The 26,570-nt window shown below is 45.6% G+C and overlaps 1 protein-coding gene across 1 annotated transcript in view; it reads right to left on the bottom strand.

Moving 5' to 3' along the window:
- Window positions 1-532: 532 nt before the first annotated feature.
- OTOA (otoancorin) overlaps window positions 533-26,570 on the bottom strand; it is a 47,044-nt gene continuing 21,006 nt past the window's right edge. The window contains exons 15-29 of the mRNA XM_072942146.1: window positions 25,603-25,661; window positions 25,318-25,435; window positions 24,254-24,327; window positions 22,436-22,571; window positions 21,255-21,445; window positions 19,553-19,646; window positions 16,894-17,023; window positions 14,966-15,153; window positions 13,416-13,571; window positions 7,605-7,747; window positions 7,242-7,378; window positions 6,625-6,722; window positions 2,848-3,043; window positions 2,097-2,201; window positions 533-603 (exon numbers count right to left, since the gene is read on the bottom strand). Of these exons, the coding sequence (XP_072798247.1) occupies window positions 533-603; window positions 2,097-2,201; window positions 2,848-3,043; window positions 6,625-6,722; window positions 7,242-7,378; window positions 7,605-7,747; window positions 13,416-13,571; window positions 14,966-15,153; window positions 16,894-17,023; window positions 19,553-19,646; window positions 21,255-21,445; window positions 22,436-22,571; window positions 24,254-24,327; window positions 25,318-25,435; window positions 25,603-25,661 (1,896 nt within the window). The remainder of the gene's footprint in view (window positions 604-2,096; window positions 2,202-2,847; window positions 3,044-6,624; window positions 6,723-7,241; window positions 7,379-7,604; window positions 7,748-13,415; window positions 13,572-14,965; window positions 15,154-16,893; window positions 17,024-19,552; window positions 19,647-21,254; window positions 21,446-22,435; window positions 22,572-24,253; window positions 24,328-25,317; window positions 25,436-25,602; window positions 25,662-26,570) is intronic.

Below are 26,570 nucleotides of genomic sequence, written 5' to 3'. Positions count from 1 at the left end.
CAATGCCCACCAAAACATCAATTAGTCCCAGCAATCAGGCAGGAGTATCGGCTTCTGTTGCGAGAATCATTTATTTCAGCAGCTAAGACGGAGAAATCCAATGCAGCCGGTAGCTCCGAGGAAGGGAAATTCAGCCAGAATAAAATCCAGATCAGGCCTTGGCAAAAAACGGTGCCTTGGCCTGCACCCTCCGCTCTCCAGCCTCTCCCGCTGGAGAGAGGGCAGGAACTCATCTGGAAGGTCTTTGTGCCACTGACAGAGACACCCTTCCTCCCCACCGCTTCTCTGTCTCCCAGTCGGAGAACAAGGGAGGCTGAAATGAGGCGGAGAATGCCTCTGAGGAGGACATGAGTCTGCGGAAGAATGTGCAAGAGCATTTTTAATAACTATTCTTCCTTTTGGTGCCTCTTCAGTTCCACGGCCCCCGAGTCTTCCTGCCTCTGTTCAGGCTTTGAGTCAGGGTAGGGGACACCCACCATCTCCACGCCCTTGGGCCAGCTCCTTGGGTCCCAGGGAGAAGCACAAACACCACTCACCACACGAGCTTGGGTATCAGAACCAGCAGAAGGCAGCCCAGCCCCAGACCCCGGGAGACCGAGGCTCCTAAAAAGGAAACAAGACAAGCGTGCACAGGGGGTCTTAGCAGCCAGCGGAGGATGGACGCTTCACGCCAGCCCCCAGCGTCTCCCTCTGAACCACCCACTAGATCTCACCAAACCTTGGTTTGCTCATCTCCTAAATGGGAATAATGACCCGCAGATTGTGAGGGGGGAGGGGGCAAATTAAGTAAGACTGTGTGAATCAGTGAGTCCCAGAGACGCCTTCAGCATAAGAGTCAACTGGGGAGATGGTTAAAAATGCAAATTCTGAGATCCTCCCCCTGCAAATTCTGATTCAGCAAGTCTGGGACCAGGCCCAGCAATCTTGGTTTTACAAGCATCACTCCCAGGTGATTCGGATAAGGAAACAAATTTAGGAAACAGGAGATTAAGAGCCTGGCCCACAGAAAGGATTCACCCAACTGTCAGCCCCCGACCCCCACCCACCCCACCTCCCGGCTCAGGCCTGTGGGGCAAATGGGAGAAGGGATCTAGGCTTCTCCTGCCTGGCTGTGCATCCATCAAAATTGCACATACCCTCTGACTCTGCAGTCCCACTTGGAAGAGTTTGCCCTGCAGATACACTTGAGCAGATGCAAAGTATACAAGGCCATTTGCTGCAGCATTGTTTGTAACAGAATAAAAATAGTAACAACGGAACTGGGTGTTCCTATTCAGAGATCTGGTTAAATACGGTATGGAGCCAGAAAACCAACAATGCATGGATACGGAACTGTCTCTAAGTTATATCGTCAGGTGAAACATGCAAGGCGCAGATCAAAGTGTACAATAAGCTTTTGTAAAAGTGCAGAGATCATGGATGCGCATAGAATATCTCTGGACGGATACACAAGCCGGTAACATCGGTTGCCTCTGAGGAAGGGAACTGAAGACATTTCACTGCAAACCCTTTCAGACCTTTCATGTTCTGAACCGTGTGCATTGTCTGCTGTGTGCATTGTATAACACACACACAACACTGTGACATTTAAAAATAACTTTTAAATGTATGCGTATCATATTTCAATGAAAAGGTGTGAAAATGATCAGAATAAATCAAAGGGCATGGCTCAAAGGGCATGGCTTCTGTTTGCAAGTGCCACCTCTGGCCACCTGTGGCTGCAGAAATGGGGACTCCCACAATTTGCCATCCCCAAGGAAGGCTGGGGCAGACCTGGAGATATTCGAGTCAGAAAAAAGTCAAGCAGAGGTTTATGGTGGAGAATTTAGCGAAGCACCAAGCTCTCCTCGCTCTGTGGGTATTTCCACCTGCTGTCCCCTCTTCCTGCGACACTCTCCACCTGGCTGGGTCCATCTTCTCCCCAGTTTGGTCTGCAGCTTAGAAATCACTGTCTTCGGGAGGTTACCACGGCCACTCCCTGCTCCCCCAAGCGTAGGTAGCTGTCTCTCCCGTGTGTTCTCTGGGTACCTGTGATGGCCTCACAAGCACCTGTCATACTGCCTCATGGTCGCCTGGGTGCTGACGGCTTCCCTCACCCCCACACTCTACTGGGAGCTCAGCAGGGACAGAGGACACATCTGGCTTGTTCACAGCTGCCTCCCGGGAGCCTAGCACCATGCTTAGCCCAAAGACGGTGCTCACTAAAGATAGAAGGAATCACGAAGAAGTGAGAGAGTGAGGGGGTGGAGGAGAGTGGGACAGGAAGGGAGAAAAAAAGGAAGGAAAGCCACCCCCTGGATTCCTCCATCTCAGCTCAGCCCTTAGTCACCACCGCCTTCCTCTGCTGCCTTCCTTCCCTGGTTTATCAGATTTGAAATCGTCGTGCTCATTTACAAGAGAGCCCTACCTGCCTTACTCACCTCTGTATTCCCAGCCCCTACCAAGGGCTTGGCACAGAGGAGATGCCCAGTTCATATTAGTTTACTAATCAATACTGGACAGTAAGAAGGACTTAGGATGCAGAGGAACCACTGAAAGGACTTCAAGTCCTGAGAAATTCTGATTCAGTGGGTTCTGGATGGGGTCCGCGGAACTGGCGGGGTTTTGTTTTATTTTTTTTAAGCTCCCTCTCCTCCCCTCCCTCGCCCCCTGCCCCGCCCCGCGACTTTAAAGTGATGGACTGAGAATCGTTTACATATGCTTGGTAGGAATTTTTCTCTGAATGCAGAATCTCAATGACTGCCAGAGACCCCATCCTGAATTTTAGGAAACTTCCCGCCCCAGGTCAAGCAGGGCGGACCTAGGGACGGGAAGGGGATTAGCAGAGGGGCGGGGTGGTGGGCTCACCTGGAGGAGAAAGAGAAGAGGGGGTCCGGGTGGGGCTGGCGCTCGGAGGCGCGTCTAGCCAGGAGCGAGTCTTGGCGCCATCTAGCGCCCGTTGGAGGCTATGCAGTTGCATCATGCTGAGCTGCCGGCGCTGGGCCGGGGTCACGGCCGCGGCGTTCTCGGGGCCCAAGGAGGCGATCTGCTCCGCGGACAGCTCCTGCCGGGGAGAGAGAGGGCAACGCCGTCAGAGGCGCCCCTCCGCGGGTTTCCCAAAACTCGGGCACCCGCCCAGGGCTGCACAATTTTGCCGCACCCAGGTACAATTTGTGCCCCTCTTCAGAATTTTTCCTTAAAATCAGATCACTCTTTCACTACTACAACAAATTTATTTTAAAATGAAAACTTTTCATGGAAATTTCCCAAAATGGAAGATCAGAATGACTTGCAATAAGTACTCCTTTAAAATATGCCAAAAGAACACAAATATTTATAGATGACTGGATAAAGAAGCTGTGGTGGGTATACACACATACACATGTATATACACATATACATACAATGGAATACTACTCAGGCATAAAAAACAATAATGCCATTTGCAGCAACATGGATGGACCTGGAGACGGTCATTCTAAGTGAAGTAAGCCAGAAAGAGAAAGAAAAACACCGTATGATATCACTTATATGTAGGATCTTTTAAAAATGACACAAATTAACTTGCTTACGAAACAGAAACAGACTCACAGACAAGGAAAACAAACTTATGGTTACCAGAGGGGAAGGGAGGGTGGAGGGATAAATTGAGAGTTCAGTATTTGTAGGTACCAACTATGATGTACAAAATAGATAAACAACAAGGACCTACTGTATAGCACAGGGAACTATATTCAATACCTTGTTATGGCCTCTAATGAAGAAGAATATGAAAAGGAGTATAAATGAATCACTATGCCGTACACTAGAAATTAACACAGCACTGTAAATTGACTGTACGTCAATAAAGGTAAATAAATTTACATGCACATTCTTCAAAAATGTTTCTTTTATAAATAAACAAATAAAATATGCCCAAAGAAATAAAACAACATTATTGAATTTTAGCTATTGTTGGCCAATGGTGTCTGAACCTGAGGTCTCCTTAAATAAAAGGGATGGGGGTGGATTTTAAAAGTACTATAGAGGTGTCCAAGACATTTTAGCTCCAAATTGAGACTTCTTCCTTGAAATAATCAGTAGTAAAAGCTGAAAAGGAAGTCATGATTTTCTCACTGTGTGACTTAATGTTGTTTAATACATTGCAAGGTACACCCCCCCAATGCTTCAAGTCCCCTCTGAAAAACATTGGCATGGAGGAGAAAACACACACCTAAAGGGCAAAGACCTGAATCTGTGTCCCAGCTCTGCCATATACTAGCTGTGTGACCTTGGGCAAGTCACATAGCCTCTCTGAGTTTTTGGACTAGATGTGGGATGGCCCAGAGAACTCATCTCCCATGCAGATTCCCATCCTTTGATAAGATTGCCTGACGTCACAGAAGTTCTGTGAGGACTCAGTGAAGGGAAAGTGTGGTAATCTATTAGTAATGTCTGCCATGGACACAGAAAGTGGGAAATTCTGCCATGCACTCAGAATCCTGAACAAGATGTTTTCTGAAGTCACTTCTAGCTTAGAGGACCTGGTGACTAGTTCTAGTGGATCTGGAATGAGATGGGATGGCAGGGGCCTTTAAAGTCATCCTACTTATTTTCTAAGAGCCCCAAAGCTTCTGAGAAGGGGGGGTCCTGCTCCCTCACCCTTTCCTCTTCTCTCTTTCACCTTCTTCTTTTCTGTCCAGGCAAATGTTTCCCTGGAATCATGTCATTCCCCTGCTTAGAACCCTTCCCTGCCCCCAAGGACACAGCACAAGCTCCTGAACATGGTAATGAGACCTTCCAAGCTCTGGGTCCTGCCCACCTCTAGCATCCTCCCCACTGGCACACCTCACTCCTGGAGAATGGACATCCATTGCTGCAGCCCCCAGGAGGCAGCATTTCATTTTGCCTTGGAACACTGTTCCTCCCTCTCCATCTAGCTAACCTGTCCTGCAAAATTCAGCATCACCTCCTCCCTTTTTACCCTCTTCCCCCCACACAAACACACTGCAGATGCACTCTTTTGGCTTACACCTTGTATCTACCATTGACACAGAGTCTGCACTATAAAAATTATCTATTTTTCCAATGTTGCTGCCTCACAACCAACAGGCCAGATTGAATATCAAGGCCTACTGCATCGTATTTTAAAAAATAAATCCAAAGTGGTTGCCAACATTTAATTATTGGGAGACTTCACATGAAAATGAGGCTTCTGGACCTTTTTTTTAAATTTTTTTAAATTAAAAAGAAAAAAGGAAGATCCAGCAATATTGGGCCCACATTGTTACACTGCATCAATGTGCCAGAGACAAGAAGTGGCTTCTCTATTTCGACAGGGCTCTCCAGTTCACCTCAGTTCCTACCCAGGCCACTGCACTCCTCTATGTCACCTTCCAAGCCCCTGAAGGCACTGTGTTATACCTCTTCATCAGCGCATCTCAGATGAACCTAGCTTGGAGTCTACCATGATGTGGGTGGTCACTAGGAAATTTCTGGAACAGGTAAGCTACAAAGTGCATTCCAAACAAGACCAGAAGAAAGTGCTCAGCAACATGCTAGCATCCAGGACCAATCTGCCTGCCCCAGAGGGGAAGTTCTACTAATTTCCCCTAAACAGCTATCTCACCTGATCTGTGCTGGGAACTGTCCTGGGTGCTGAGTGGTTCAAGGTCTGCTAAATGTCTTGAAAGGAAACAATGATGTGGCATCATGGGAGTGTGTCTAGCCTTGTGTGGGTGCCCTATCCAGTTCTGGTGGGCAGAATGTGTTTCCAAGTTACCCAGCAAGCAAAAACATCAGGGTCACTGCTCATCAGAGCAGACTGTCCCCATCAAACCCTCTCCTAACCTTATACATGGACAGGAAGCAAGGACCTTTCGGTGGATACTCTGCCTCCCTAACTTCAGTTGACCCAGTTCAACCCTTTCAATTTTTTCCATAGCCATTTATCACCTGTCCTATTTTGGCTTCCTTAACACTTTTCTTTAAATCAATTAAAATATTTTTACTTAAATTTATTTTAAAAGGAGATGTTACACAGGTCCACATTCCCTCATCTGCAATTCTGAAGTACAAAAAGAGCCTAAAACTGAAAGTTTTTCCCCCAAGTTAAAGACAAACTTATTTGCCAGCAGAACCTGACCTGAACTGATGTGAGACCATTTATAGTCTCTATTTATTCCAATTAGTGTGATTTGTCACAGATTTTTTTCACGGAAATATTGATGCATTTGCTTACAAGGTGCTTCCTCAGATCCTGTTGAAGGTGTTCAGTAACAATCATGTAGATGCACAGTGAGCTTTCTAAAATATGGAAAATTCCAAATTCTGAAATACATCTGCCCCCAAGGGTTTTGGATAAGGCAATATGAACCTGTCATGCCAACATAAATAGAAAATCAGAGCCAGTGGCTACGCAGAGAAGGAAACCATAAAAATAGACACAATTAAAAGCTACATTCAAAACTGAAGGAAAAAACTTAAAAAACAAAGACTCCTAAAATTATCTTATGATCCGTCCACTGCTGGCACACAGCTCTCCTCTGGCCCCATCAGCAGAAGCTTGGTGACAAGTCCCTGGAATCCAAGGCCTGCCATCTGCTGCCCTGTTGTGATTTGAAATGGGGTCAAGTTCCCACTTTCCCTGAGGAACTGAGAACCTACTTTGAATATCTCATCAGGGAGGCATTTGATTGCTGATGGCTGGAAATACGGCATCAAATCCTTGTTGAGCATTCGGAGCTCTTCCTTAGATAATCCAGCTGGGGAGAAAAAGGAATCATGAGGGTTTAGCTCGAGCCATCAGAACCCCGCTTATTAGTGGTGCTCACTGGTGTACACATCCGTGTGTTCTAGGCAAGCATCATTGCTTTACAAAAGGCCCTGAAAACCACACTGGAGAATCCGGTTCCTTAATCAACTCAAAAAAATAATAAAAAAATAAGTGGGTCACATTAGCCTTGATTGGTCTCCTACAAGGAAATGTATGCCCAGAAGGAGCTTCACTTTACACAAATTTCAAATTGTGTATAAATCCATTTTTCAGCCAATTAAGTAACATTCTAAACCAGTTTAGCTACACAAGAGTCACCAAGAGAGCCTGCTTAGAAGTCAGATCTGCAGACCCCGCCCTCTGCAACTTCAAGCCACGAAATCTAGCTTCTATGGTAACTCTAGACATGGTCACCGCACATGGCCAAAGATTCTTTCTGTTTGTTTGTTTTTATCTTCAGATTTAAGGTTGGAAAGGGAGAGAAAGTCATGCTCAAGGTGCCCCTTACCTGCAATGGTCCCAAGTTCCTGCAAGACAGAGCTGGGCCACTCTGTGGGCTCCCCAAACACAACTTCTGCCTTCCTCTTAAACTCCGCCAAGACCTGGGTACTGCACAGCAGGGTCCCGATTCTGGCCACCACCACCCTGGTTATGAGGGAGGGATATAGTGTGAGCTTGGGAGATTCTCCAGCCAAAAATAATATGCAGAAGGTAGGTAGGCTCAGCACCAAGGAAGGATCCAGCTAACTTCACTCCCTGTTTTAGCCCAGAAAGGTAGCAAAGCATCGGGAAGTAGAGAACATTTTGCTGAATGAAAGAATGAACGAATGGACCAATCATTGGCCACCTTGCACACTAGTGTTTTGCTTACCTGAATTCTGAGATCTTTATAAGTGAGATTTCGGTGATGTTCATGGCACACAGGGTTGCACCAAGTCCTACTAAATGGAAACTCTTCAGATCCTGGATACTACTGCCCGAATCCGCCAGGAACCCTTGCAGAATGGATTTAGCCTACAAAAATGTGGAAGGATAGGAAATAAACTATCCAGGGATGATCAAGACCTCAGGGCTTGAGGGGACAATGGAGCTGGCCTCCTGACTGATCCCCCACCCTACTCCCCTGAACGAACTCCCCATTCCAAACTATACTAGCCACTCTTCCAGGTTAACCTCCTGAAGGTGCTGCTTCTACTGAGTGTGTCCTCTGATCTACAGAGGTGTCTTTAGACCATGAAGCTCTTACGTCCTTCACCAACATCAAAGACACCTGTACCCTGTGTCTGTGTCTGCTGGCTTATTTCCTTCAATCACTCATGACCTTCAGATAGTTTGGTCATTTAAGTTCTTCTGCATCAGGATCCAAATTTTCCAGCATCGATTTCCTCAACTTTCTGACAAAACTTTGTAATGGTCTGCCTTTGGGCCTTTGCTCAAATCAGTACCTCTATCTGAAATGCCCTTCCTGCAGTCCCAACTGTTAAAATCCAACCATCCTTTTATTTGGGGGTTCAAGTCAAGTATCACCTTCATGAAGTCTTCCCTGACTACCTCAGCCAGAATGATTTCTTTTTTCTCTAAGTTCCTATAGAAATAGGTTTGCTTCTCACTGTTCAATTCTGGAGATTTGGACATCAAATGCTTTGGTTTTAAAAACCACATAAGAATCTCTTCAATGAGCTTTGATTTAAGGGGCTGATGTGCACTGTATGGTCCCTGTAATTCTAGTATAGTGGCCATTGCTGTTCATGCCTTTCCCTGGAGGACCATCTCTCTGAAATTCTTACTTCATGTGGTTCAGTTGGAGCTAACTGTATTCTGAGGTCCAGGGGTGATGCTATGGCCTAGTTCTGGCCAGTTAGGTTATCTCTTAGCTTGGCTGCTGTGATTGGCCCTTGACTGGGCATGTGATCCAGTCAAGGACTTTGGCTAAAACAATTAGAAGAGAAGAGCTTCCTTTACTCTGGACTGGACCTTAGAAGGATAAACATCTGAATCTGCTAGAACTCACCACATGGAAAGAAACTGTCTCTGAACAAAGTCAAACACAAAGGAAATCAGCATCAAAAAATGGTGAGAGATGGATTCCTGACCGTAGTGTTGAAGCACCTGGATCCAGCCATACCTGAATTCCACCCTTGACCTTTTGTTATGGGAGTCAATAAATTTCTTTTTTACTCCAGCCATTTTGAGTCAGGTTCTCTGTCACTTATAATTAAATGAACCCTGATCTACCTATGTTGAACCTAAGGAAGGATCCAAGTCTGGACCCTCAGTGCTGAGGGGGTCAGATGCAGAAGATTACAGAAGGACAAGAGCTCATGAGGCAAAGACGGGGGAGAGACATCCAAGGATGAACAGCTCCGGAGTGGAAATGAGGATCACAGGGATACAATGACTCTTCCCATCTCCCTTTCATCGTAGCCCATCCCATGGCACAGCATGGATCACTCCAGTGTCGAATGAAAATGATGGCAAAGATTGTGAAATGTTGCACTGGGATTCCACTTTTCACACAGCTGTTGCCTTTCTATCCCTCAGGTCTGTTTAAATGCTACCTCTTCAGAGAAGACTTCTTAGATTTCCCCCCATCTCAAGTAACCTCCCTCCCCATTATTTCCATGAGCACCTTGTCCATTTTCTGCTTATCGCTTATCACAATGTTTTACATTCTTCCCCTTGATTGCTCACTTTTTCATCTGTATCACCAAGCAGAATCTCCGAAGACAATGACCATACCCAGTTAGTTTACTACTCTATCCCGGGCACCTGGCACAATGCCTGGCCCATGGGTTCAGGAAGTACTTTTTGAAAAAAAATGAATGAATGAATGAACAGCTGACTGAGTGATCTATAGACATTGTAGGCAATATGTACTCTTTTGAAATGACATCAGATTACCGCCATCGCATGATGGATTGGCTTCAGAGGAACTTGCACATCGGACCGGTCGGTATCTTCATGAAGTTTCCCTCAATGATTACAAAGCTCACAGGTACTATAAGGGAATTTCAGTAGCAACATGTTTAGATTTAAACATCTTTGACTGAATGTGAATGTGTATCCAAAATAATTATACGATAATTTTTAATATAATAATAATATTTATTGAATGCTTACTGTATGCCTACACTGTGTTGACCATTTTACACATACTGTCTCATCTGATCCTCACAACAACCCTAGGAAGTAAATATTAATATTATCTCTTTGTCACAGATGAGGAAACTGAGGCACAGAGAGGGTAAGTAACTCTGCCAAGGTTACACAGCTAGTGGATAATGGTTCTAGGATTAAAACCCAGGCAATCTGACTCCAGAGTTTCCACTCTTAGCTGGTGAAGATGTTTGCAGATGGAGACTCAAGTTAGCTTTTGAACTTTTCTTATTAAGTTTTCACAGTCAGGTTTCACTCATTGACTCATAGCAATCTGTGCTCCCCCACCATCAGGCATGCCCATTTTAAAATGAAAGCGCAAAACTACAATTCAAATAAAATGACTTTGAAGATGCGACATTAAATTGTCCTTGCCACTGGAACCTGGAAAAAAATGCAAGCTCAGCCTGCAAGGTGATAAGCCAAAATATATTTCCTCGAATGACTGGACCGGCGTATCTGTAATGATCTCAAGACAATTAATACCAACACTTTTAGGCAGTATTAACCACTGAAAAGTGAATAGCTGTAAGATTTCAATCTCTCTGTTCATCCCTCTGGCTTCCATAACAGTTTTTTCTTTCCTTTATATTGGTTTTTAAGCTGAACTATCTGTTATTGTAGCTCCGCCAGGTCTGACTGTTAATCTAGAAACATGCATTTAAGGGTTTGATTGGGAGCTGAAGTTGAGGAACTGACTGCAAATGATACATGCAAATGTTAGGTTTTCATATCCTCTTCAAACATGTTGATAAATCTCACTGCCACCCATGGGAATTAAAAATGGTACAAAGGGAAAGAGATACCCTAGTTTCTAAGTTGGATATATTTTTCTGTTTTCTTCCAGACTGAGAATAGAATGATTTGAATATTGGAAGTGTGCTGTCGCACTTCTCAAATCAGTCAAACCCAGCTTTAGAGTCACAGAAGCCCAGGATTACAGAATGTCAGGGTGGAAAGAACTGTAGATTGGGGCGGGGGAGGGGGGCGTCTAATCCTCTCATCTTGCAAATGAGGAAAGTATTAAACTGCCAGAGAGAGGATGGTGATATGATGACAGCGATGACAACAACAATGAAAACAACTAATTTTTGACTCCTACATCCCATTGTTTCTATGGGCATTGCCTGTATGGCATTGTTCAAAATGTTTTACATATATTAAGTCATTTAATCCTTATGGCCAGGACCTCCATGTCGCCCAGCTCCACGGGGGCACAATTCACACCCTGTTCTACTTGAATGGTGCCACTCTGAGTTATGTAATACAGCAATCCTGATTACGAGACGCTCACGAGAGTAGGGGACATGACTTGATTTTCCCTGCCCAGCACCCATTCTCCCTTTAGTTGATAACACCATGCTTTTCCTTTGGTGAACCACCTGTATTCACTTCCTCTTGCTGCTGTAACAAATTTCCACAAACTGAGTGGCTTAAAACAATACAGATTTATTCTCTTACAGTTTTGGATGTCTGAAGTCATAAAATGGGTCAAGAAGATATCTTCCTTCTGGAGGCTCTAGAGAGAATTCATTTCCTTGCCTGTTTTAGCTTCTAAAGACTGCCTGCATTCCTTGACCGGAGCCCCATCCTGCATCAAAACCAGCAACACTGCACCTTCAGATCTCTCTATGTGTCCTCTGCTCCCATGGTAATGTTGCCTTCCGTATCTGTGGCCCTCCTGCCTCCCTCTTCTTTTTTTCATTCTTTTTTATTGAAGTAAATCAATTTACAATGTGTCAATTTCTGGTGTACAGCATAGTGTTTCAGTCATACATATACATACATTCATTTTCATATTCTTTTTCATTATAGATTGCTACAAGAGATTGAATATAGGGTTATAAACTTGTTATTTATCTATTTTATATATAGTAGTTAGTATTTGCAAGTCTCGAAATCCCAATTTATTCCTTCCCACCCCCTTTGCCCCCTGGTAACCATAAGTCTGTTCTCTACGTTTGTGAGTCTGTTTCTGTTTTGTAAATAAGTTCATTTGTGTCCTTTTTTTTAGATTCCACATATAAGTGATATTATATGATATTTTTCCTCCTCCCCCTTCTAAGGACCTTTGTTATTACATTGCACCTGCCAGTCCTAAAATGGGTCAAGAGGATCTCTCCTCATCTCAAGATGTTTACCTTAATCGCATCTGCAAAGCCCCTTTTGCCACATCAGGTAACAAACTCACAGGTTCCAGGGATTAGGATGTGGACATCTTTGGGGGCTTTGTGTAGCCTACCACGCACGCACTCCCCGTTCTCGGTCCACATGGTCATGGTGAGACGGGCTCTGCTCCCTGATGCGTGCGGGGCCAACCCACATATCCTACCCCTGACCAGACAGTTAGGAGTGGGCACTTTCATGATTGGAGTCAATGCTGGGACTGGTTCAAAAATTAATGAGAAAGGGGCACTCTTTTCTGGGGTTGCTAGAAAGGGGAGTCTTAGCTGCTCTGTGTTAACTTCATTCTCGGGCAGCCTTCCCTCAGGTGTCATTTTCAGCTAACAGTATGGTGGGTTCACTTACCTCCCAATTGAAACAATTAAATTCTGGAGAGAACTTCTTCTTTATCCCATGAAAGTTTAACTGACACCAGAATCCCTCTCTCACCATAAACAATGAGCAAACTGAACAAAATATATTGGACCACCGGGAGCACAGAACTATAATCCTGGAAGAAGGAAAGCTAGTAAGGTGAGCCCCCAAATTACCCACATTCACTGCCCAGAGGCAGTTTCCAAGCCATGGAGGAGGGAAGGGCACCTAAATAAGCCCAGTGTCCAGGCCTGGGGATACAGAGGATCCAGGTTCAGAGAGGCCAGGGGCAAATTTGGGGGGCAAATTCCTGGAGAGGAAAAAACTGCACAGAGACAGAGAGAGTTCCAGAAATCTACAGAGAGGTCTTCTCAGATCTGGCTGACTACTGATCTCCACGTGCAAGGAGCAGAATGCCACATGAATATCAGAAAAGGCATCGGAAAGCATAGGCTGAACAATCCCCAGAGCTCACATGGAGCTGGAAAGAGGTCACCTTCCCACCAGCCAGAGAGGAGAGGTCTTGCAAAGCACAATGCATTCAATAGAGTCCTCAGGAGAATCATGACTCAGTAATGGGGATAAAGTTACTACAGAATAAAGGTCACTCCAGACTCACCCTTATAAGGCTCAAAGGGCAGTCTCAAAGGGATCAAATTGATTGGAAAGTAATTTAAGTGCATGCCAGAACAAAGCCCAACACTCTTCGAGGGAGTACAACTAAATCAAGCGCTCAAAGATGTAAAAGTCACGATGCCCGTCAGCCAGGCTAAATTACTAAGCTTGCAAATAAGAAAATATGGCCCATAACTAGGAGAAAAATTAGCTAACAGAAACAGACTCAGACAGTGATGATGGAATTAGCAGCAAAGATTTTTAAAGCTGCTATTATAAATCACGTAAGTACATTTTAGGATCTAAAGGAAAATGTATACAAAATTGAGACAGAAATAGACTAGATTTAATATATCCAGAAACATCTGATTACCTGCCCTGGGGTCCATCCTGTCTGCTGGCTGAGGGAAGCCACAGTGTCGATGGAGCTGAGATCCAGCTGCTCCAATTCACTCTCATTAAGAGCCAGAGCAATGTGCCCCAGGGAGACAATATGGTACCCTTTCCAGTAAGAAGGCAAGTCCCAAACCTTCAGGTGAAGAAAAAGTCAGATTAGACTGACCCTTACTAACAGTGTTTAAAACAGACATAGGGTAAGTTTCTTTAATATATAACGTGCTCTTAAAAATCAATAAGAAAAAGATGACTACTTTTTTTTTAATAGACAAAAGATATGAACAGGAGATTCACAAAAGAAGAAATAAACATACAAGGAAAGTTCAGCCTTGGTTGTAACTAAAGAAATGTCCATTAACAACAATCAGAGAATACTAAGCTGGCTGATCATATTGACAAGGAGTAAAAAAGAATGATAGTGGAAAGATAAGGGGTAAAGGATACCCTCATTTGTTGATGCTAAGAATGTAAACTGGTACACGCTTTTCAGAGGGAAATTTGACTATATGTATCAAAAGCTTTTAAAATATTTATACTGTTTGACTCAGAAATTTCATCTCTGGGCATTTAGCCTAAGTAAATAATGAGACAAGTGCCCAAGGAAATATGTACAAATATGTTCCCTGAGGCATTTAACAAATATAAACAATCTGAAAGTCTACAACTAGCTCAGTAAATAAGGACCAGCCATAAAATGAAATAATATATAGCTATTTAAAATACCAGTACAGATTTATATTTCTGATATGGAAAAAATATGTACTGTACAGTGTTGGTGTGGACAGCAAGTTATTGAATAGTAAGTGGATATGACACTATTTTTGTAACATGTATATGTGAAATACACATATGAAATATATAAATATATTTTACACACACATACAGAAGTCTGGGAAGCCTCGGGTGAACGTACCAAAATATTAACAGGGTGTATCTCTGGGTCAAAGATTATGACCGATTTTCTTCTTTATTATTTTTGACTCTCCTACAACAATCTTGGATTGCTCGTATAAAATCAGAATTTTAACTTTAAGGAATTTAATATCTAAACTCCACAAATGTAACTACATAGTCCACAACTATCCTAACAGCTGAAACTAGCCACTCAAAGGGATCTTTGTAAAGATGGCAAATTACTTCCAGTTCTCCCTGTCCCTTTTCTGTCAGGTTTTCAGATGGATTTGCAACAGATTCTGAGAAAACCTCCTGCACGCGGTAGTGGGGTTCTCCGAGTGGGGAAAGAAAAGGCCCAGCTCCTGGAAACTACCTCGGTCAGAAGCACCAGAACAGCCACAGTCTGATCTGCTGAGCATCCCTTAGATGCCAAAACAGCCCTAAGGGAGGCAGAAACTAGACATTTCTCCGTTGCGGAGATAATGACTATAACTCTGAACTGATGGTGTAGGATTTCAACAAGATGACCCAGGGGGAAGGTCCTCGGTAGGGAGGGGGTCCACGCACCGCAGGGCTGGGACCGTGTGTTGGGTTTTCCCTCTGTTGAGTGCTTCCTCCCTGAGGCAGGCTTACCTGTACCGCCTTCTCCTTCAGGGTCCTCAGCTGAGTGGGGCTGAAGCCCCTGACGGCCCCCAGCAGCTCCACGTTCCTGCTGAACACATCCTCCTCCAGGCAGAGCAGGCTCTCGGGAGCCCAGCAGGCATTGGCTTCAGCCAACTTAATAATGTCATCTGAAGAGGGAGCGGCGACTCCATGGCAACCTGAAGAATGGAGCCGAAGGAAGGGACAGGGAATTTCAGGACAGTTTAGTCTGTTTCTTTATTGAAATGAGAAATATTCCTCTCCAGTCGGATGTATCCGCAGGAAGCAGTGTAGGGTAGAAACTGAGTTTAGGGACTCAGGGACCCAGGGACCAGTATGAATCCCACTTCTGCCATTTCTTGCCAACAAAATCGTGGAAATGCCAACTTTTGGCACAGCCACAAGCACACAGTAGGAGCTTTGCAACATTATGACTGGACTCCAAATTGCCTTAAGGGCAGCAGGAGCTGGTGGCGAACAATTCTGTTCTGGCTTTAGATTCAAGTCCAAAGCCATTTAACCCATCTGTGCCTCAATTCCTAGTCTATAGAATGAGGATAAAATTATCTCCTAGAATTTGTATAAGGACTACATATATTGTTACATATAAAGCACTTAGAACAATGCCAGGTATACAGCAAGGACTCATTTATGAATGTTACTTCACATTCACGTTGGCCATTTTTATTACTTATGCTACCTGCCGCCGCCACCCCATGCATTTGAGTTTACAACCCAGAGTTAAGGCTTCCTGAATTATGAGGAAAGGTCACTTCCATCTAAAAGGAAGGTGATTTGCCTCCCAAGAAAATCTTGGGGATGCTGTGGTCTTCCCATCTAGGAAAGAGGAGAAATGGGTTACACCTTCCTTGGCAACGGGAGAGACCCATCCATTTCAGTCCTGAATAAGCTGAACCTAGTTACTAGTCAAACAACTTACTGACCAACTTACACTCGAAATATTGTCTTTGCCAGCCCAGATGTGCCCAACCTGAGAGAAAACCCAAGGCTTTTTGTCTTAAGAGCAATCCTGGATTTCTTGTGTAGCAGCTGATGAGCCCTGATGCTGACAGACTCGCCAGCCAACACCTGGGTGGGGCATTTCCCAAACCCTGTGGCCACGCCCCTCTCACTGCACCTTCAATGCAAATTCACTGGACTCCAATCAAGAGGCAAAACTGGACCCCACTTATGTCTGTAATTTATTGTCTAGCTACCCTTCACCCCATCTGAAAGAAAGCTCCTTGAGGGCAGGGATTTTCGTTTGGCTCACGTAGTCAGTGCTCAGAAATTGTTTGTTGCAAGAAAGAAAGTACGCACAGACTGTCAACTCCTATGACTACAATTATTCTGGGGTCTGCTTAACTTTGTCTCCTGTCTGGCACAAGTCCGCACTTAGTAAGTACACATCTATCACTGCAATAATAGCTAATGCTTGCTGAGAAGTTCCTGCATGCCAGGCACTGCTGGGGACACGCTTATAGGTTTAAACCCACTAATCTTCACAATAATCTAGTGAGGTAGGGACTTTCATTATCCCATTTTACAGAGGATGAAAACTAAGGCACAGAGAGGTTAAAGAGCTTACCCAAAGTCACACAGTCCGCCAGCAGTAACCCCAGGACTCATATCCGACCAGCCTGGCCCCCACACCACCATTCATAGACACTTAGCCATTTTGGCCCTTAAATCAATCGCTTTGAAATGTCTATTGTACATATTCACCCATTTAACCTCTCGGCCTGGGTAAGGAGTGCATTTTGCGATTCCAAATCACTTTACAAAGATGTAACTCTACGGCCTGTGGATTTTTGCCATTCTGTTGCTTTGCAAACACTACATCCAGTGTCCTCTTGATACCAGGGACTCGGCCAAAGCCCTGCGCAGGGCAGGGGACCAGATACCCCCAAAACACTCACCAGGGCTGGGGTCAGAGCTGGGGCTCTCCCCACTCCTGTTCTGAACAGATTCAAAGACAGCCCAGAGGAACTCTTTGGGGGGCAAGGTCCCAGCCATCTTGGAAGCTATTTGTTGAAGGATGTCAGGGAACTGCAGGGCAAAGAAGGCAAAAGAGGAGGAATGAACAATCATTAATACACACTTAACAGACTATATAGTATAGTGTAAATATAACTTTTATACACACTGAGAGACCAGAAAGATTCATGTGATTGCTTTATTGTAATAGTCGCTTTATTGCAATGGTCTGGAACTCAACCCACAATATCTCCGAGGTATGCCTGTAGCAGCTTCTCATATAAATTTAATCCCCAGCCCAACTAACCTAGCCACTACAAAGAATCATATAAAATGATACCCAACCTCAATAACAATTCAATATATCTTCAGTAACATAAAAACATATTATTTTTCACCCACCAGATTGTCAAAAATAAAATAAAATAATAACACCTAATGCTGGCCAAGATGTAGCAGACAGGCATACTTGTTTCTCTGTGGGAATGTTAGTTAGATGGTGCATCATTTCCAGGGCAATCTGGTAATATCTATTGTAATTGTAGGTGTGCCTACCCCTTTCTGGTTTGATAGTGTTTTTAAATTTTTTGGTGGTGGAAGGAGATAATTAAGTTTATTTATGTATTTATGTATTTATTCATTTAATGGAGGTACCAGGGATTGAACCCAGGACCTCGTGCATGCTAAGCACACACTCTACCACTGAGCTATACACTATCCCTCCATATTGCTTTTAAATTTTTATTTAATTTATATGTATTATAAAAAGGAGGAGGAGAGAGTTATCTCTGGGTTCCAACAATGTGGTGGCTTCTGGTGGCCCTGGAGAAGGTGCCATCTCTCATCCAGAACTGATACACTTTGTCAAGACTCAGGATATTTAAGGTAGATCTGTCCATGAGTCCAGAGAATTCATCAAAGTCTCCCCTACAACTATGGGTCACTGTGTCCCAGTTGCCCAAAGAGCATGTCCCCAGAGTCACCCAGGATATATACTTCTAATCTTCAGAATCAGAGTCACAGTCGAAACCAGTCATTTCCAGGCCTGGCTGCAGGTGAGAAGCACCCAGGAAATCCACAGATACCCAGACCTCGTTCTAGAAATCCTGAGACCAGTTGGTCTTGGGTGGGGGCCGTGTATCCGTCCATTTTAGAATCTCCCCAGTGATTCTCATGTGCAGCTAAGGTCACAAGCAACTGCTCTCAGATAAAAAGTTAACTTTTTTTTGTTTGTTTTGGTGAGGGGAGTAATTAAGTTCATTTATTTAATTTTTTAATGGAGGTACTGGGGATTGAGCCCAGGACCTCGTGCGCGCTAAGAATGTGCTCTACTACTTAAGCCATACCCCACCAGCAATAGTTAACTTAAAGAGCAAACTGCACAGAAGAGTACTTTCCATTTTGTATTTTTAAAGGGAGAACACGTAAAGCAGGAGGAAGGTTTTTCAGAAAGGATGCAGAAGAATCTGGGAACAGCAACCGCCCCTGAGGAGAGACCTAGGGGATCTCAGGACCTAGTGGCGTGGGTGGACACTTCTCTTCCTCCTACGGTCTTTGGTATAATTGGGATTTTTCTAACCAGGAGCATGTATTACTTGGTCTATTGAACATTTCAGTCATTAAAACAACAAGTTGAGAGAATAACACAACAAAACACCCATGTGCCCACCACCCAGCTTACGAAATAAAGCATCATAAATATAATTGACAGCCCCTTCCCTCACCCTTGGCCTCTGTCCTTGCATGTGTGAGTACAGGGGTGAGCGTGTGTGGATGTGCTTTGCGGTCAACCTGACTCTTGTTCAGCAAACATCACCACCTCCTACCTGACCCTCTGCCTGCATGAAGGAGACCCCTGCCCCACTGAGATGGGCTTCGTCATGTGACTTGCTTTGGCCACTAGAAAGTGACAGCTGGCCATTCTCCAGCCCAGGTCTTAAGGAGGGCTGCCCTTTGTGCTCCCTCTTATGGAGTTTCAGACTTTAATGGTAAGAAGAACAAGCTCCAGGTAGCTTGGGCCCCAGAGGCAGACTCAGGAAACAGAGGTGTCCCAGTGACCCAGAGACCAGTCAGCAAAAAATAAGTGCTTTCTGCTGCATGCCAGGGAGATCGTGTGGCTTTGTCACACAGCAGAAGATGACTAGCCCGTGCTCACTTGGCGTGCCCCTTGGCCTTGTCTAACTCTTGAACAGTTACTCCAAGTAGAATGTTAGACCTAAAGGCAATGCTCAGTAAAGATCTGGTTTTGGATTGAATACGTTTGCCCATGTGATCACATGGCCACGCGCAGTGGTGCTGGTGGGTGGGACCCCTCGAACGGGCACGCATGTGGGAAGCACACAGCAGAGCGGCAGCTAAATGACGGCTCCCAGGCTGTGCACAGCTGCCTGGAAAGGCCCAGAGTACTTTAAGCTTCTGCCTTACTTCCTTTTCCTGAACCTTGGACATCTTGGAGCGGACCTGGAAACATCTGAGCTCTTTGAGATAGGGAGGAAGTTTCCAGAAAAACAAACTGGCAGCAAACCCAAGGGGATATCACTAACCACACCTTCTCTCCCCTCCAAACTCCCTCAGTATTCTAAAGACGGAACACAGAGGTACCTTGGTGACAACAGAGCTTAATTCATCTGCTGAGAAAAGTGCCAGAAAGGATCCCAAGTCTTTTGTAGTCTCGGCTGTCCAGTTCTGGGGGAGCCTAAGAAGAGACAGCAAGCAGTAAACTGAAACACAGTGCTGCTGCCTTTGTCCCCCAGCTTCTTTTTCTTTTCGAAAAGACTATATTTCTACCTGGAGTAGCTGCCAATCACATGGTCCCACTTCCCAAACCAAGCAAATAGGCCTGTGATGCAGGCTGACCAACCAGAGTCATCTCTGGGAACTCTGATGGACCGACTAGAGAAGCTCTCTCTTTCTTCTGGTATCTCTCGCAGTAAAAAGGATATTGGAGGCCATTCCTATCACCAAATGGAGAAAACGAAAGGCCACACCCAAGAACACAGAGCTGAGGGATGGGAGGAACATATTCCTGATAGCATCATTTGAGCACCTGGATCTAGCCATGCCTGAAGTCTGAACCAGGATTTTCCATTACGTTCCATTTCTAACCTCAATAAACTCCCATTTTTTAGTGTGAATTGAACTATTGAATTTCTGTCATTTGCATCAGAGTGTTTCCTTCTTCCCTTTTCTCAACAGAATGGTGATGATGTATTTGTTCCTTTTGAATTACTGTAACAGTCTTCTCTTACGGCAAGATGAAATTTCCTCTTGAACTTGGCAGGATAATAAAAGCACTCACCCTGCATCCACTGTTGTTTTCATAGGGACCGTAAGTGTCTACTGGGAAGTGGTCACACTATATTTGGTGACAGCTCTAGAGGAGGTCTGCCCAATTAGCAGTGATAACCCTTCTCCTAGGACCAAGGCAAGTCACTCCTGGCCAAAAAGCCTCCCTTTATCTCTTTGATTAACAGTTTATCCCACTAGACTCTAAATTCCGTGAGGGCAGGAGTCACACTTAACAACAGCCACTGCATCTTCCCTCCTGGTCGTAAAGCAGTTGTCACGTACTCAGAACTTCTGTCCCGGGCACTGTTGTAAGTCCTCTGCCTGCATGAATTCAGCTGATCTTCACAACAGCCCTACCGGCTGTCACTGCCCCCTTCCTACACATGCAAATGTTAAGAGCAAAAGACTGAGTAGCTTTTCCAGATCACACAGACAGCAGATGATAGAAACAAAATTTTAACCCAAAGAGTCAGGCTCCCAAGTCCCAGCTCTTCAACTCTGTGTGATAGAAAGTGCCTGGGACATTAATTACCCCCAAATCGTTTGTTGGCTAACTGTTGACTGATGGCTAAACCCTATTCAAATATCTGACTTAACTCTAGAAAACTCTGCACGGGAAAGAACAGCTCTGTTTTCCCCCCAGAGAGCTCTCACTCGCCCAGAGCTGACAGTGCCGCGATTATTTGCATTATTATTATTGGCGGTGCTGTTTCACAACAAAAAATAGTATCTCCTTGCATTTGCAAAGCACCATTTTTTCACGCCTCTTTCCCTTTCCACATGCCAAGATGTACTGGTCACAACCGCGTGAGGCCTGCAGAGCAGCGGCTGTTCTCATTTGACGGGGAATTTGAGGCCAAAAGAAGAAAGGTCACGTTTCCAGAATAAACGGAAGTGTCTAACTTCATCGTAAGTGGGAGACACTGTCTGCTTTGAGGCAGGAGGGCCAGGGCTGGGTCTCCTCGCCAGCACACCCGCCCACCCAGCGCGCGGAGCCGAGCCCCGGCCACCTCACCCGTGCTCTTCCAGGAGCCTGATCCTCACCGCGGCCTTCTGCTTGGGACTGAGGTCTGGGCAGTCTCTGAGGCCATGCAGGGCGGTGGCCCAGGCCCTGGGGGACACCCCACGGTGGATGACGGCGGCCGGCAGGTGACAGAGCAAGTTCCCCAGGATGTCCACAGTGTATTCGTCAGCAACGGAGTGGTTCTGAAACCGATATACGGAGCTGACGGAAGGATCCCGCAGGGCTCAAGATCGTGATCCCTTAAAACACTTCCTGACCCCAAACCTTGTAAAAGTTCCAGGATCTGAATCACCTACCCTGCCACGGATTCATACAGACAGTGCAGGGCCAGACTGTACCCCAGGGACACCGGCCTCTGAAGTCTGGGAGACCCCAAGGCAGCAGGCGGGGAGGGGGGATGGAAGATTTGGTGCATCGTGATCGCTCAGTCACTGAGGCTGTGGTCTCACTGTTGTTGCTCTGAGGATACCCCAGAGTTCAGTGGCCATTATAATACTAGTACAGCAGTGATAGAAACAGCACTTCAAAGTTTGTATGGCACTTGAAAGCCTTCAAAGCTCTTTCTCAAAATGACACAGATAGCTAACATTTATTGGATGCTTGCTATGTGCCAGGCACTGTTCTAAGGGTTCCCAGGCCTCAATCCATTCACCTTCAAAGTGACTATAAGAGGTAAGAACTAATATCATCCACTTTTTCGAGATAAAGAGACTGCCAGCTAATGCCAAGGCAGCCTGCCCTTCGGGCCCTGTCAGTAAACAATAGATGACCTATTTCATGTCCCCAATAATTCTATGAAGGAAGTGCTACTGCACCCATCTTACAGCTGAGGAGCCTGAGGCCTGGGGAGGGGAAGTGACTTGCCCAAAGCCACATAAGCAATCACTGCCAGAGATGCGTCTAGAACCCCGACTCTGTGTACTGTGCTCATTCCAGCCCTCCAGAGCAGACTCCCCTCATTCAGGTCCCGGAATGGCAATCTCTAGAACCAATGGTCAAGACTCTTCCACCCCGGGCCTCAGAGCCAGCTTTGAGACCCACAGCTCAGACTTCCGGCCATCACCACAGGCACGAGGGCCCAGCCAGACCCCCGGGGGCTCCCCAGGATGGCCACAGATGCCCAGAGAGGAAGGGGTACCCGTGAAAGTGTCCCCCAGGAAGAGTTTCCTTACCAGGCACTGCTGTACTTTTCTGAGGACAGAATTCTTTTTGTGGGAATCTAAAACCAAGGCGTCCAGCTGACTCTTCCCCAGGCTGATCAGAAAGGGCACACACTGGGAGGCTGGGACAGAAGCCAGGTAGCGAGCCCTGGAGAGAGAGATGAAGAGAACCAGGGAAGCAAAATAGTGCCTGCTCTGCATTTGTCCCCGAAATCAGGGTATGCATGCCCACGGGCTTATCACAGGGGTGTTCCTTATATGTCTGTTCTCCCCTGGGATGTTCTGACTTCTTTGGGCAAGTAGCAAACCTCCTACCCATCATTTTCCTCTTTTAAGGGCAGGAAACAAACTTCCCACCATGCTCTTCTACAAGTGGGAAATAAACTTCCCATCATGCTCCTCTCCTACAAGTGGGAAACAAACTTCCCATCATGCTCCTCTCCTACTAGTGGGAAACAAACTTCCCATCATGCTCCTCTCCTACTAGTGGGAAGCAAACTTCCCATCATGCTCCTCTCCTACTAGTGGGAAACAAACTTCCCATCATGCTCCTCTTCTCTGCCCCAGCAGCCTGATCAGAGACTAGGATCTCCATAAACGGAAGTTGACTGATGGACAGGTTGAGCGGAGATGAGGAGAAAGGAAATAAAAAAGTAGAAGAAGAAAGAGACAAAGAGAGAGAATAAAATTGAAAGTGGGAGGGAAAAAATAAGGAGAGAGTGGAGAGAGCAAGAGAAATGACTCTTAATTCCGTCAACTCCAGCCCAGAACTCTCCTCTCAGCTCTTGACTGTAAATTCTCCGCAGGGGCAACATCGCCCCCAAGGGGAAGAAACTTGGTTCAGGGAGAGGGAGAAAGTAGGGAAAACATCTGAGTTATTACAATGATTTGTGATCCACCAAAGCTCAATCCTACTCAACAAAATCTTACTCCATGTAATTTCTCTCCTTGGGGAGAAATTAAATTTTTCTCCTTTGGGAGGCAATAATGATGATCTCTCTGAAACAAAAAAATCTGTCCCCAGAATACAAGCAAAACACCCCCAGGGCATCACACAAGCCCTCCCTGATCTGACCATCCCTTAAGTCTCTGGCCTTCTCATTTGAGCCCCTGGATCCAGACATGCCTGAAGTCCATCCCTGAAATTTCCAGTTACCCAAACGCAGAATTACCTTTTAGAGCCTAAGCTAGTTTGAGGCTAAGTTTCTGTCACTTTCAACCAAATATCTACTTGATATTGTAAGTGGCTTCATGCTTGTCTATTTTCCCTCCATTAGATTGTAAGTTCTCATAAGGGGAAAATTTACTTAACTTGAAGAATTTAGTACATAGTAAGTGCTCAATAAATAATTTTTTAATTGAATGAAGACAATGGCAGCAAGAGAAGGGAGAGGGAAATAAAGAGGAAAAGAGAAAAACAGTATCCAGACCATATTTTAAAAGCAGGGTTGTCCCCCAGGGCTGAACACCAACCCACACTAGAAGAAATCCTCACTGCTCGCATCAGCTCTGATGCCCCTGGAGCCTGGGCACAGCTGTGAGGCGAGCCCAGATGTGACCTGCTTCACCAGCACTCGCTCATTCAGGCTGGGGTTACTTTGGCTTTGGCTTTGGCTTTTAAATAACAAGAAAAAGCCAGAAAAATCTGTCTGAAATATCGATGTGGGGCTCAGAATTTAAATCCTGGTTCTCAAGGACTGAACCGTTGAAGGCACGCTCCACTCTGCCTCTGGTTCTTCATCAAAAGCCAGGTGGAGAGAGTCACTTTGGCTTCAGTGACACTCGCTGATCTTATTGCTGAGCCAGAAAGGGGGACTGACATTCACTTACGGGAGTGCAGCCAAGAGGAAGGGCGGCATAGAGGACCTGGAAACTTCCCAGTATTTCCACGCCAAACAGTTAATCTGAAAGATTAAAGCAGTTCTAGGAATTTAGCCCAATAATAATAAGAGCAAACACAGATTGTGCTTTGCTGTGTGTCAGACACTGTTCTGAGTGCTTTACATATGTTCACTTAAAGAGAACACCCTATGATATAAGTACCACTATTGCACCCAGTTTATGGATGAGGAAACTGAGGCAATAACAAAATGCACACACAAATCTAAGTCTGAGAAGGCTTATTCATAACTGCAAGAAAGTCAACGGCCCTCATTCGGGGACTGGTTAAGTAAATCGTGGTATATTCATACAACTGAGTACTATGCAACTATCTTGTTTCCATAAGAAAGATTTACTCTGTGTGTGTGTGTGTGTGTGTGTGTGTGTGTGTGTGAGACATAAATTTAAACAGAATACTGTGTACAGTGTGAGCTCATTTGTGTTTTTTAAATTACATGTAGATGTTTTATCTATACCAAAAACTCCCCAAGTCGATAGCAGACTTTCTCTGTAGTCCGAACGCTATTTCCAAGGCCTGCTTTTACTCACTTAGATACAGTGAAAGTCATTTACTGCCCCTGGTCTCCCCACAGGGTTAAAGAGTCTCCTTCACTGTTTGAGAAATGAAGTTTTAAATGGAAAAGCAAATGCTCCTAGAGAATTGCTTCCATTCCAAGCTACGCCTGGGAAGGACAGAAAGTTTAGGTGAGGGTATGACCTGCAGTCCCAGGCGAGCATAATTGTGAACATGCAAATGGTATACCTTCCAACCGTATTTGGAGGTTCAAAGCTGCATACGGAATAACCAATCTGCTGAAACTCTGTCTGCAGAGATGTGGGGTTGTGGAGCTTTTAAAAAAGAAATTGGAGAAAACCTGGCTCAATCTTTGGCCCCATGTCATCACTTGCATTGGGATAATCCTGGCTCGAATCTCTTAAGACACTGCAGTTAATCCACCCGGCAACTGGGGTAGGGAGAAAGAATTAGAAGCAGGGAAGTGCTCCGATGGTACCTGATATGGTGAGAGCAGAGAGAAGTTGTTCTCAAAATACTGGAAATGAGCCAGAAAGGAGTCTGCGCTCATGGCATCCACGTGGGAGCACGTCACGCCTTTGACCAGCTGCCCTGAACTGGAAAACAAAACGAGGGCAGGGAAGAGGGAGGCAAGGAGGAGCAAGAGAAGGCAGATCTGGCCTGACCCGGGCTGCAGGCAGGACCACCGTCCAACTCTCCCTCCAGGGAAATCAGGCTCCTCGGGAGGGAGACTCCGAAGGGCTCGCCAGCCCCAGGCTCCTACCTCAGGAGCTCCGCTGGCCTCCCAGTCGTCTTTGACAGAAGCTCATACAGGAACAAGGCCTGAGGGAAGAGGATGATTGCCACGTTGAGGGAGCGCTGACTCATCGAGAAGAGTCCCGTGGGGAAGGCACACCATGCTCCCACTTTACAGATGGAAAAATGGAGGCTTTGATACTTCCCCAGGACCACACAATTGCTAGGCGGCAGAGCTAGGATTTGAACTGGTGTCCAGTATTTGCAGAGCCCACAGGCTCACACCCTACGTGATCCCAGTGCTCCAGGAGGTGGATAAGGAACAAAGCCAGGCCAGCAGGGCTGGAGGTCCACTTCCTGCACTCTAAGAGGCCCTCTGCTCAGTTGAGGACCCCCCATAGCCCCTATTTACATGCCCACCTGCTGGTTCCTTGAACACACAGCACCCCACGAAGCAAAATAGAGGGATGAATAGACCAGGACGGGCTAGAAAGTTCTATCAGTAAAGTAACTCCTGCTCACAGCAGCCTCCCTTCCAGCCTTCCCAGGCGGGCACTCCAGGAGACCAAGACTTGGTAGGAAGGGGGGTCGTTTGTTTCAAGGAATGTAGCTTTACAGAACACCTAACTTGCAAACGTGATCAAGCACAACATTCATCTATTTATGTAGACTCTGAAACTTCGAACGTAATTCCCCAAACAGAATAGATTACGAGCTGGCATTGGGCGGAGGCATCTGTGACGTGGCAGCTGAGCCCAGACGAAAGGAGCAGCAGGGGAGGCAAGTTCCAGGTGCTCTCTGTATGGCCCCAGAGATTTCCTTGGGCACAGGATCTGAGGACAGACTGGGACCTGGGACCTGGGACCCTCTACTGGAGTGCTTACGCCTCGACAAATGCTTCCTCAAGCAACAGAATACAATAAAACTAAAAAGAGCTAAAAATAACTACATGCATGCGCAGTTGGGGCAAATTGTGTTACTGACCTGGGTTCTTGG

This window comes from Vicugna pacos, chromosome 18 (assembly GCF_048564905.1).
Source record: "Vicugna pacos chromosome 18, VicPac4, whole genome shotgun sequence".
In the NCBI taxonomy this organism is placed as follows: domain Eukaryota; kingdom Metazoa; phylum Chordata; class Mammalia; order Artiodactyla; family Camelidae; genus Vicugna; species Vicugna pacos.
This window is presented reverse-complemented; position numbering and strand designations above follow the sequence as displayed.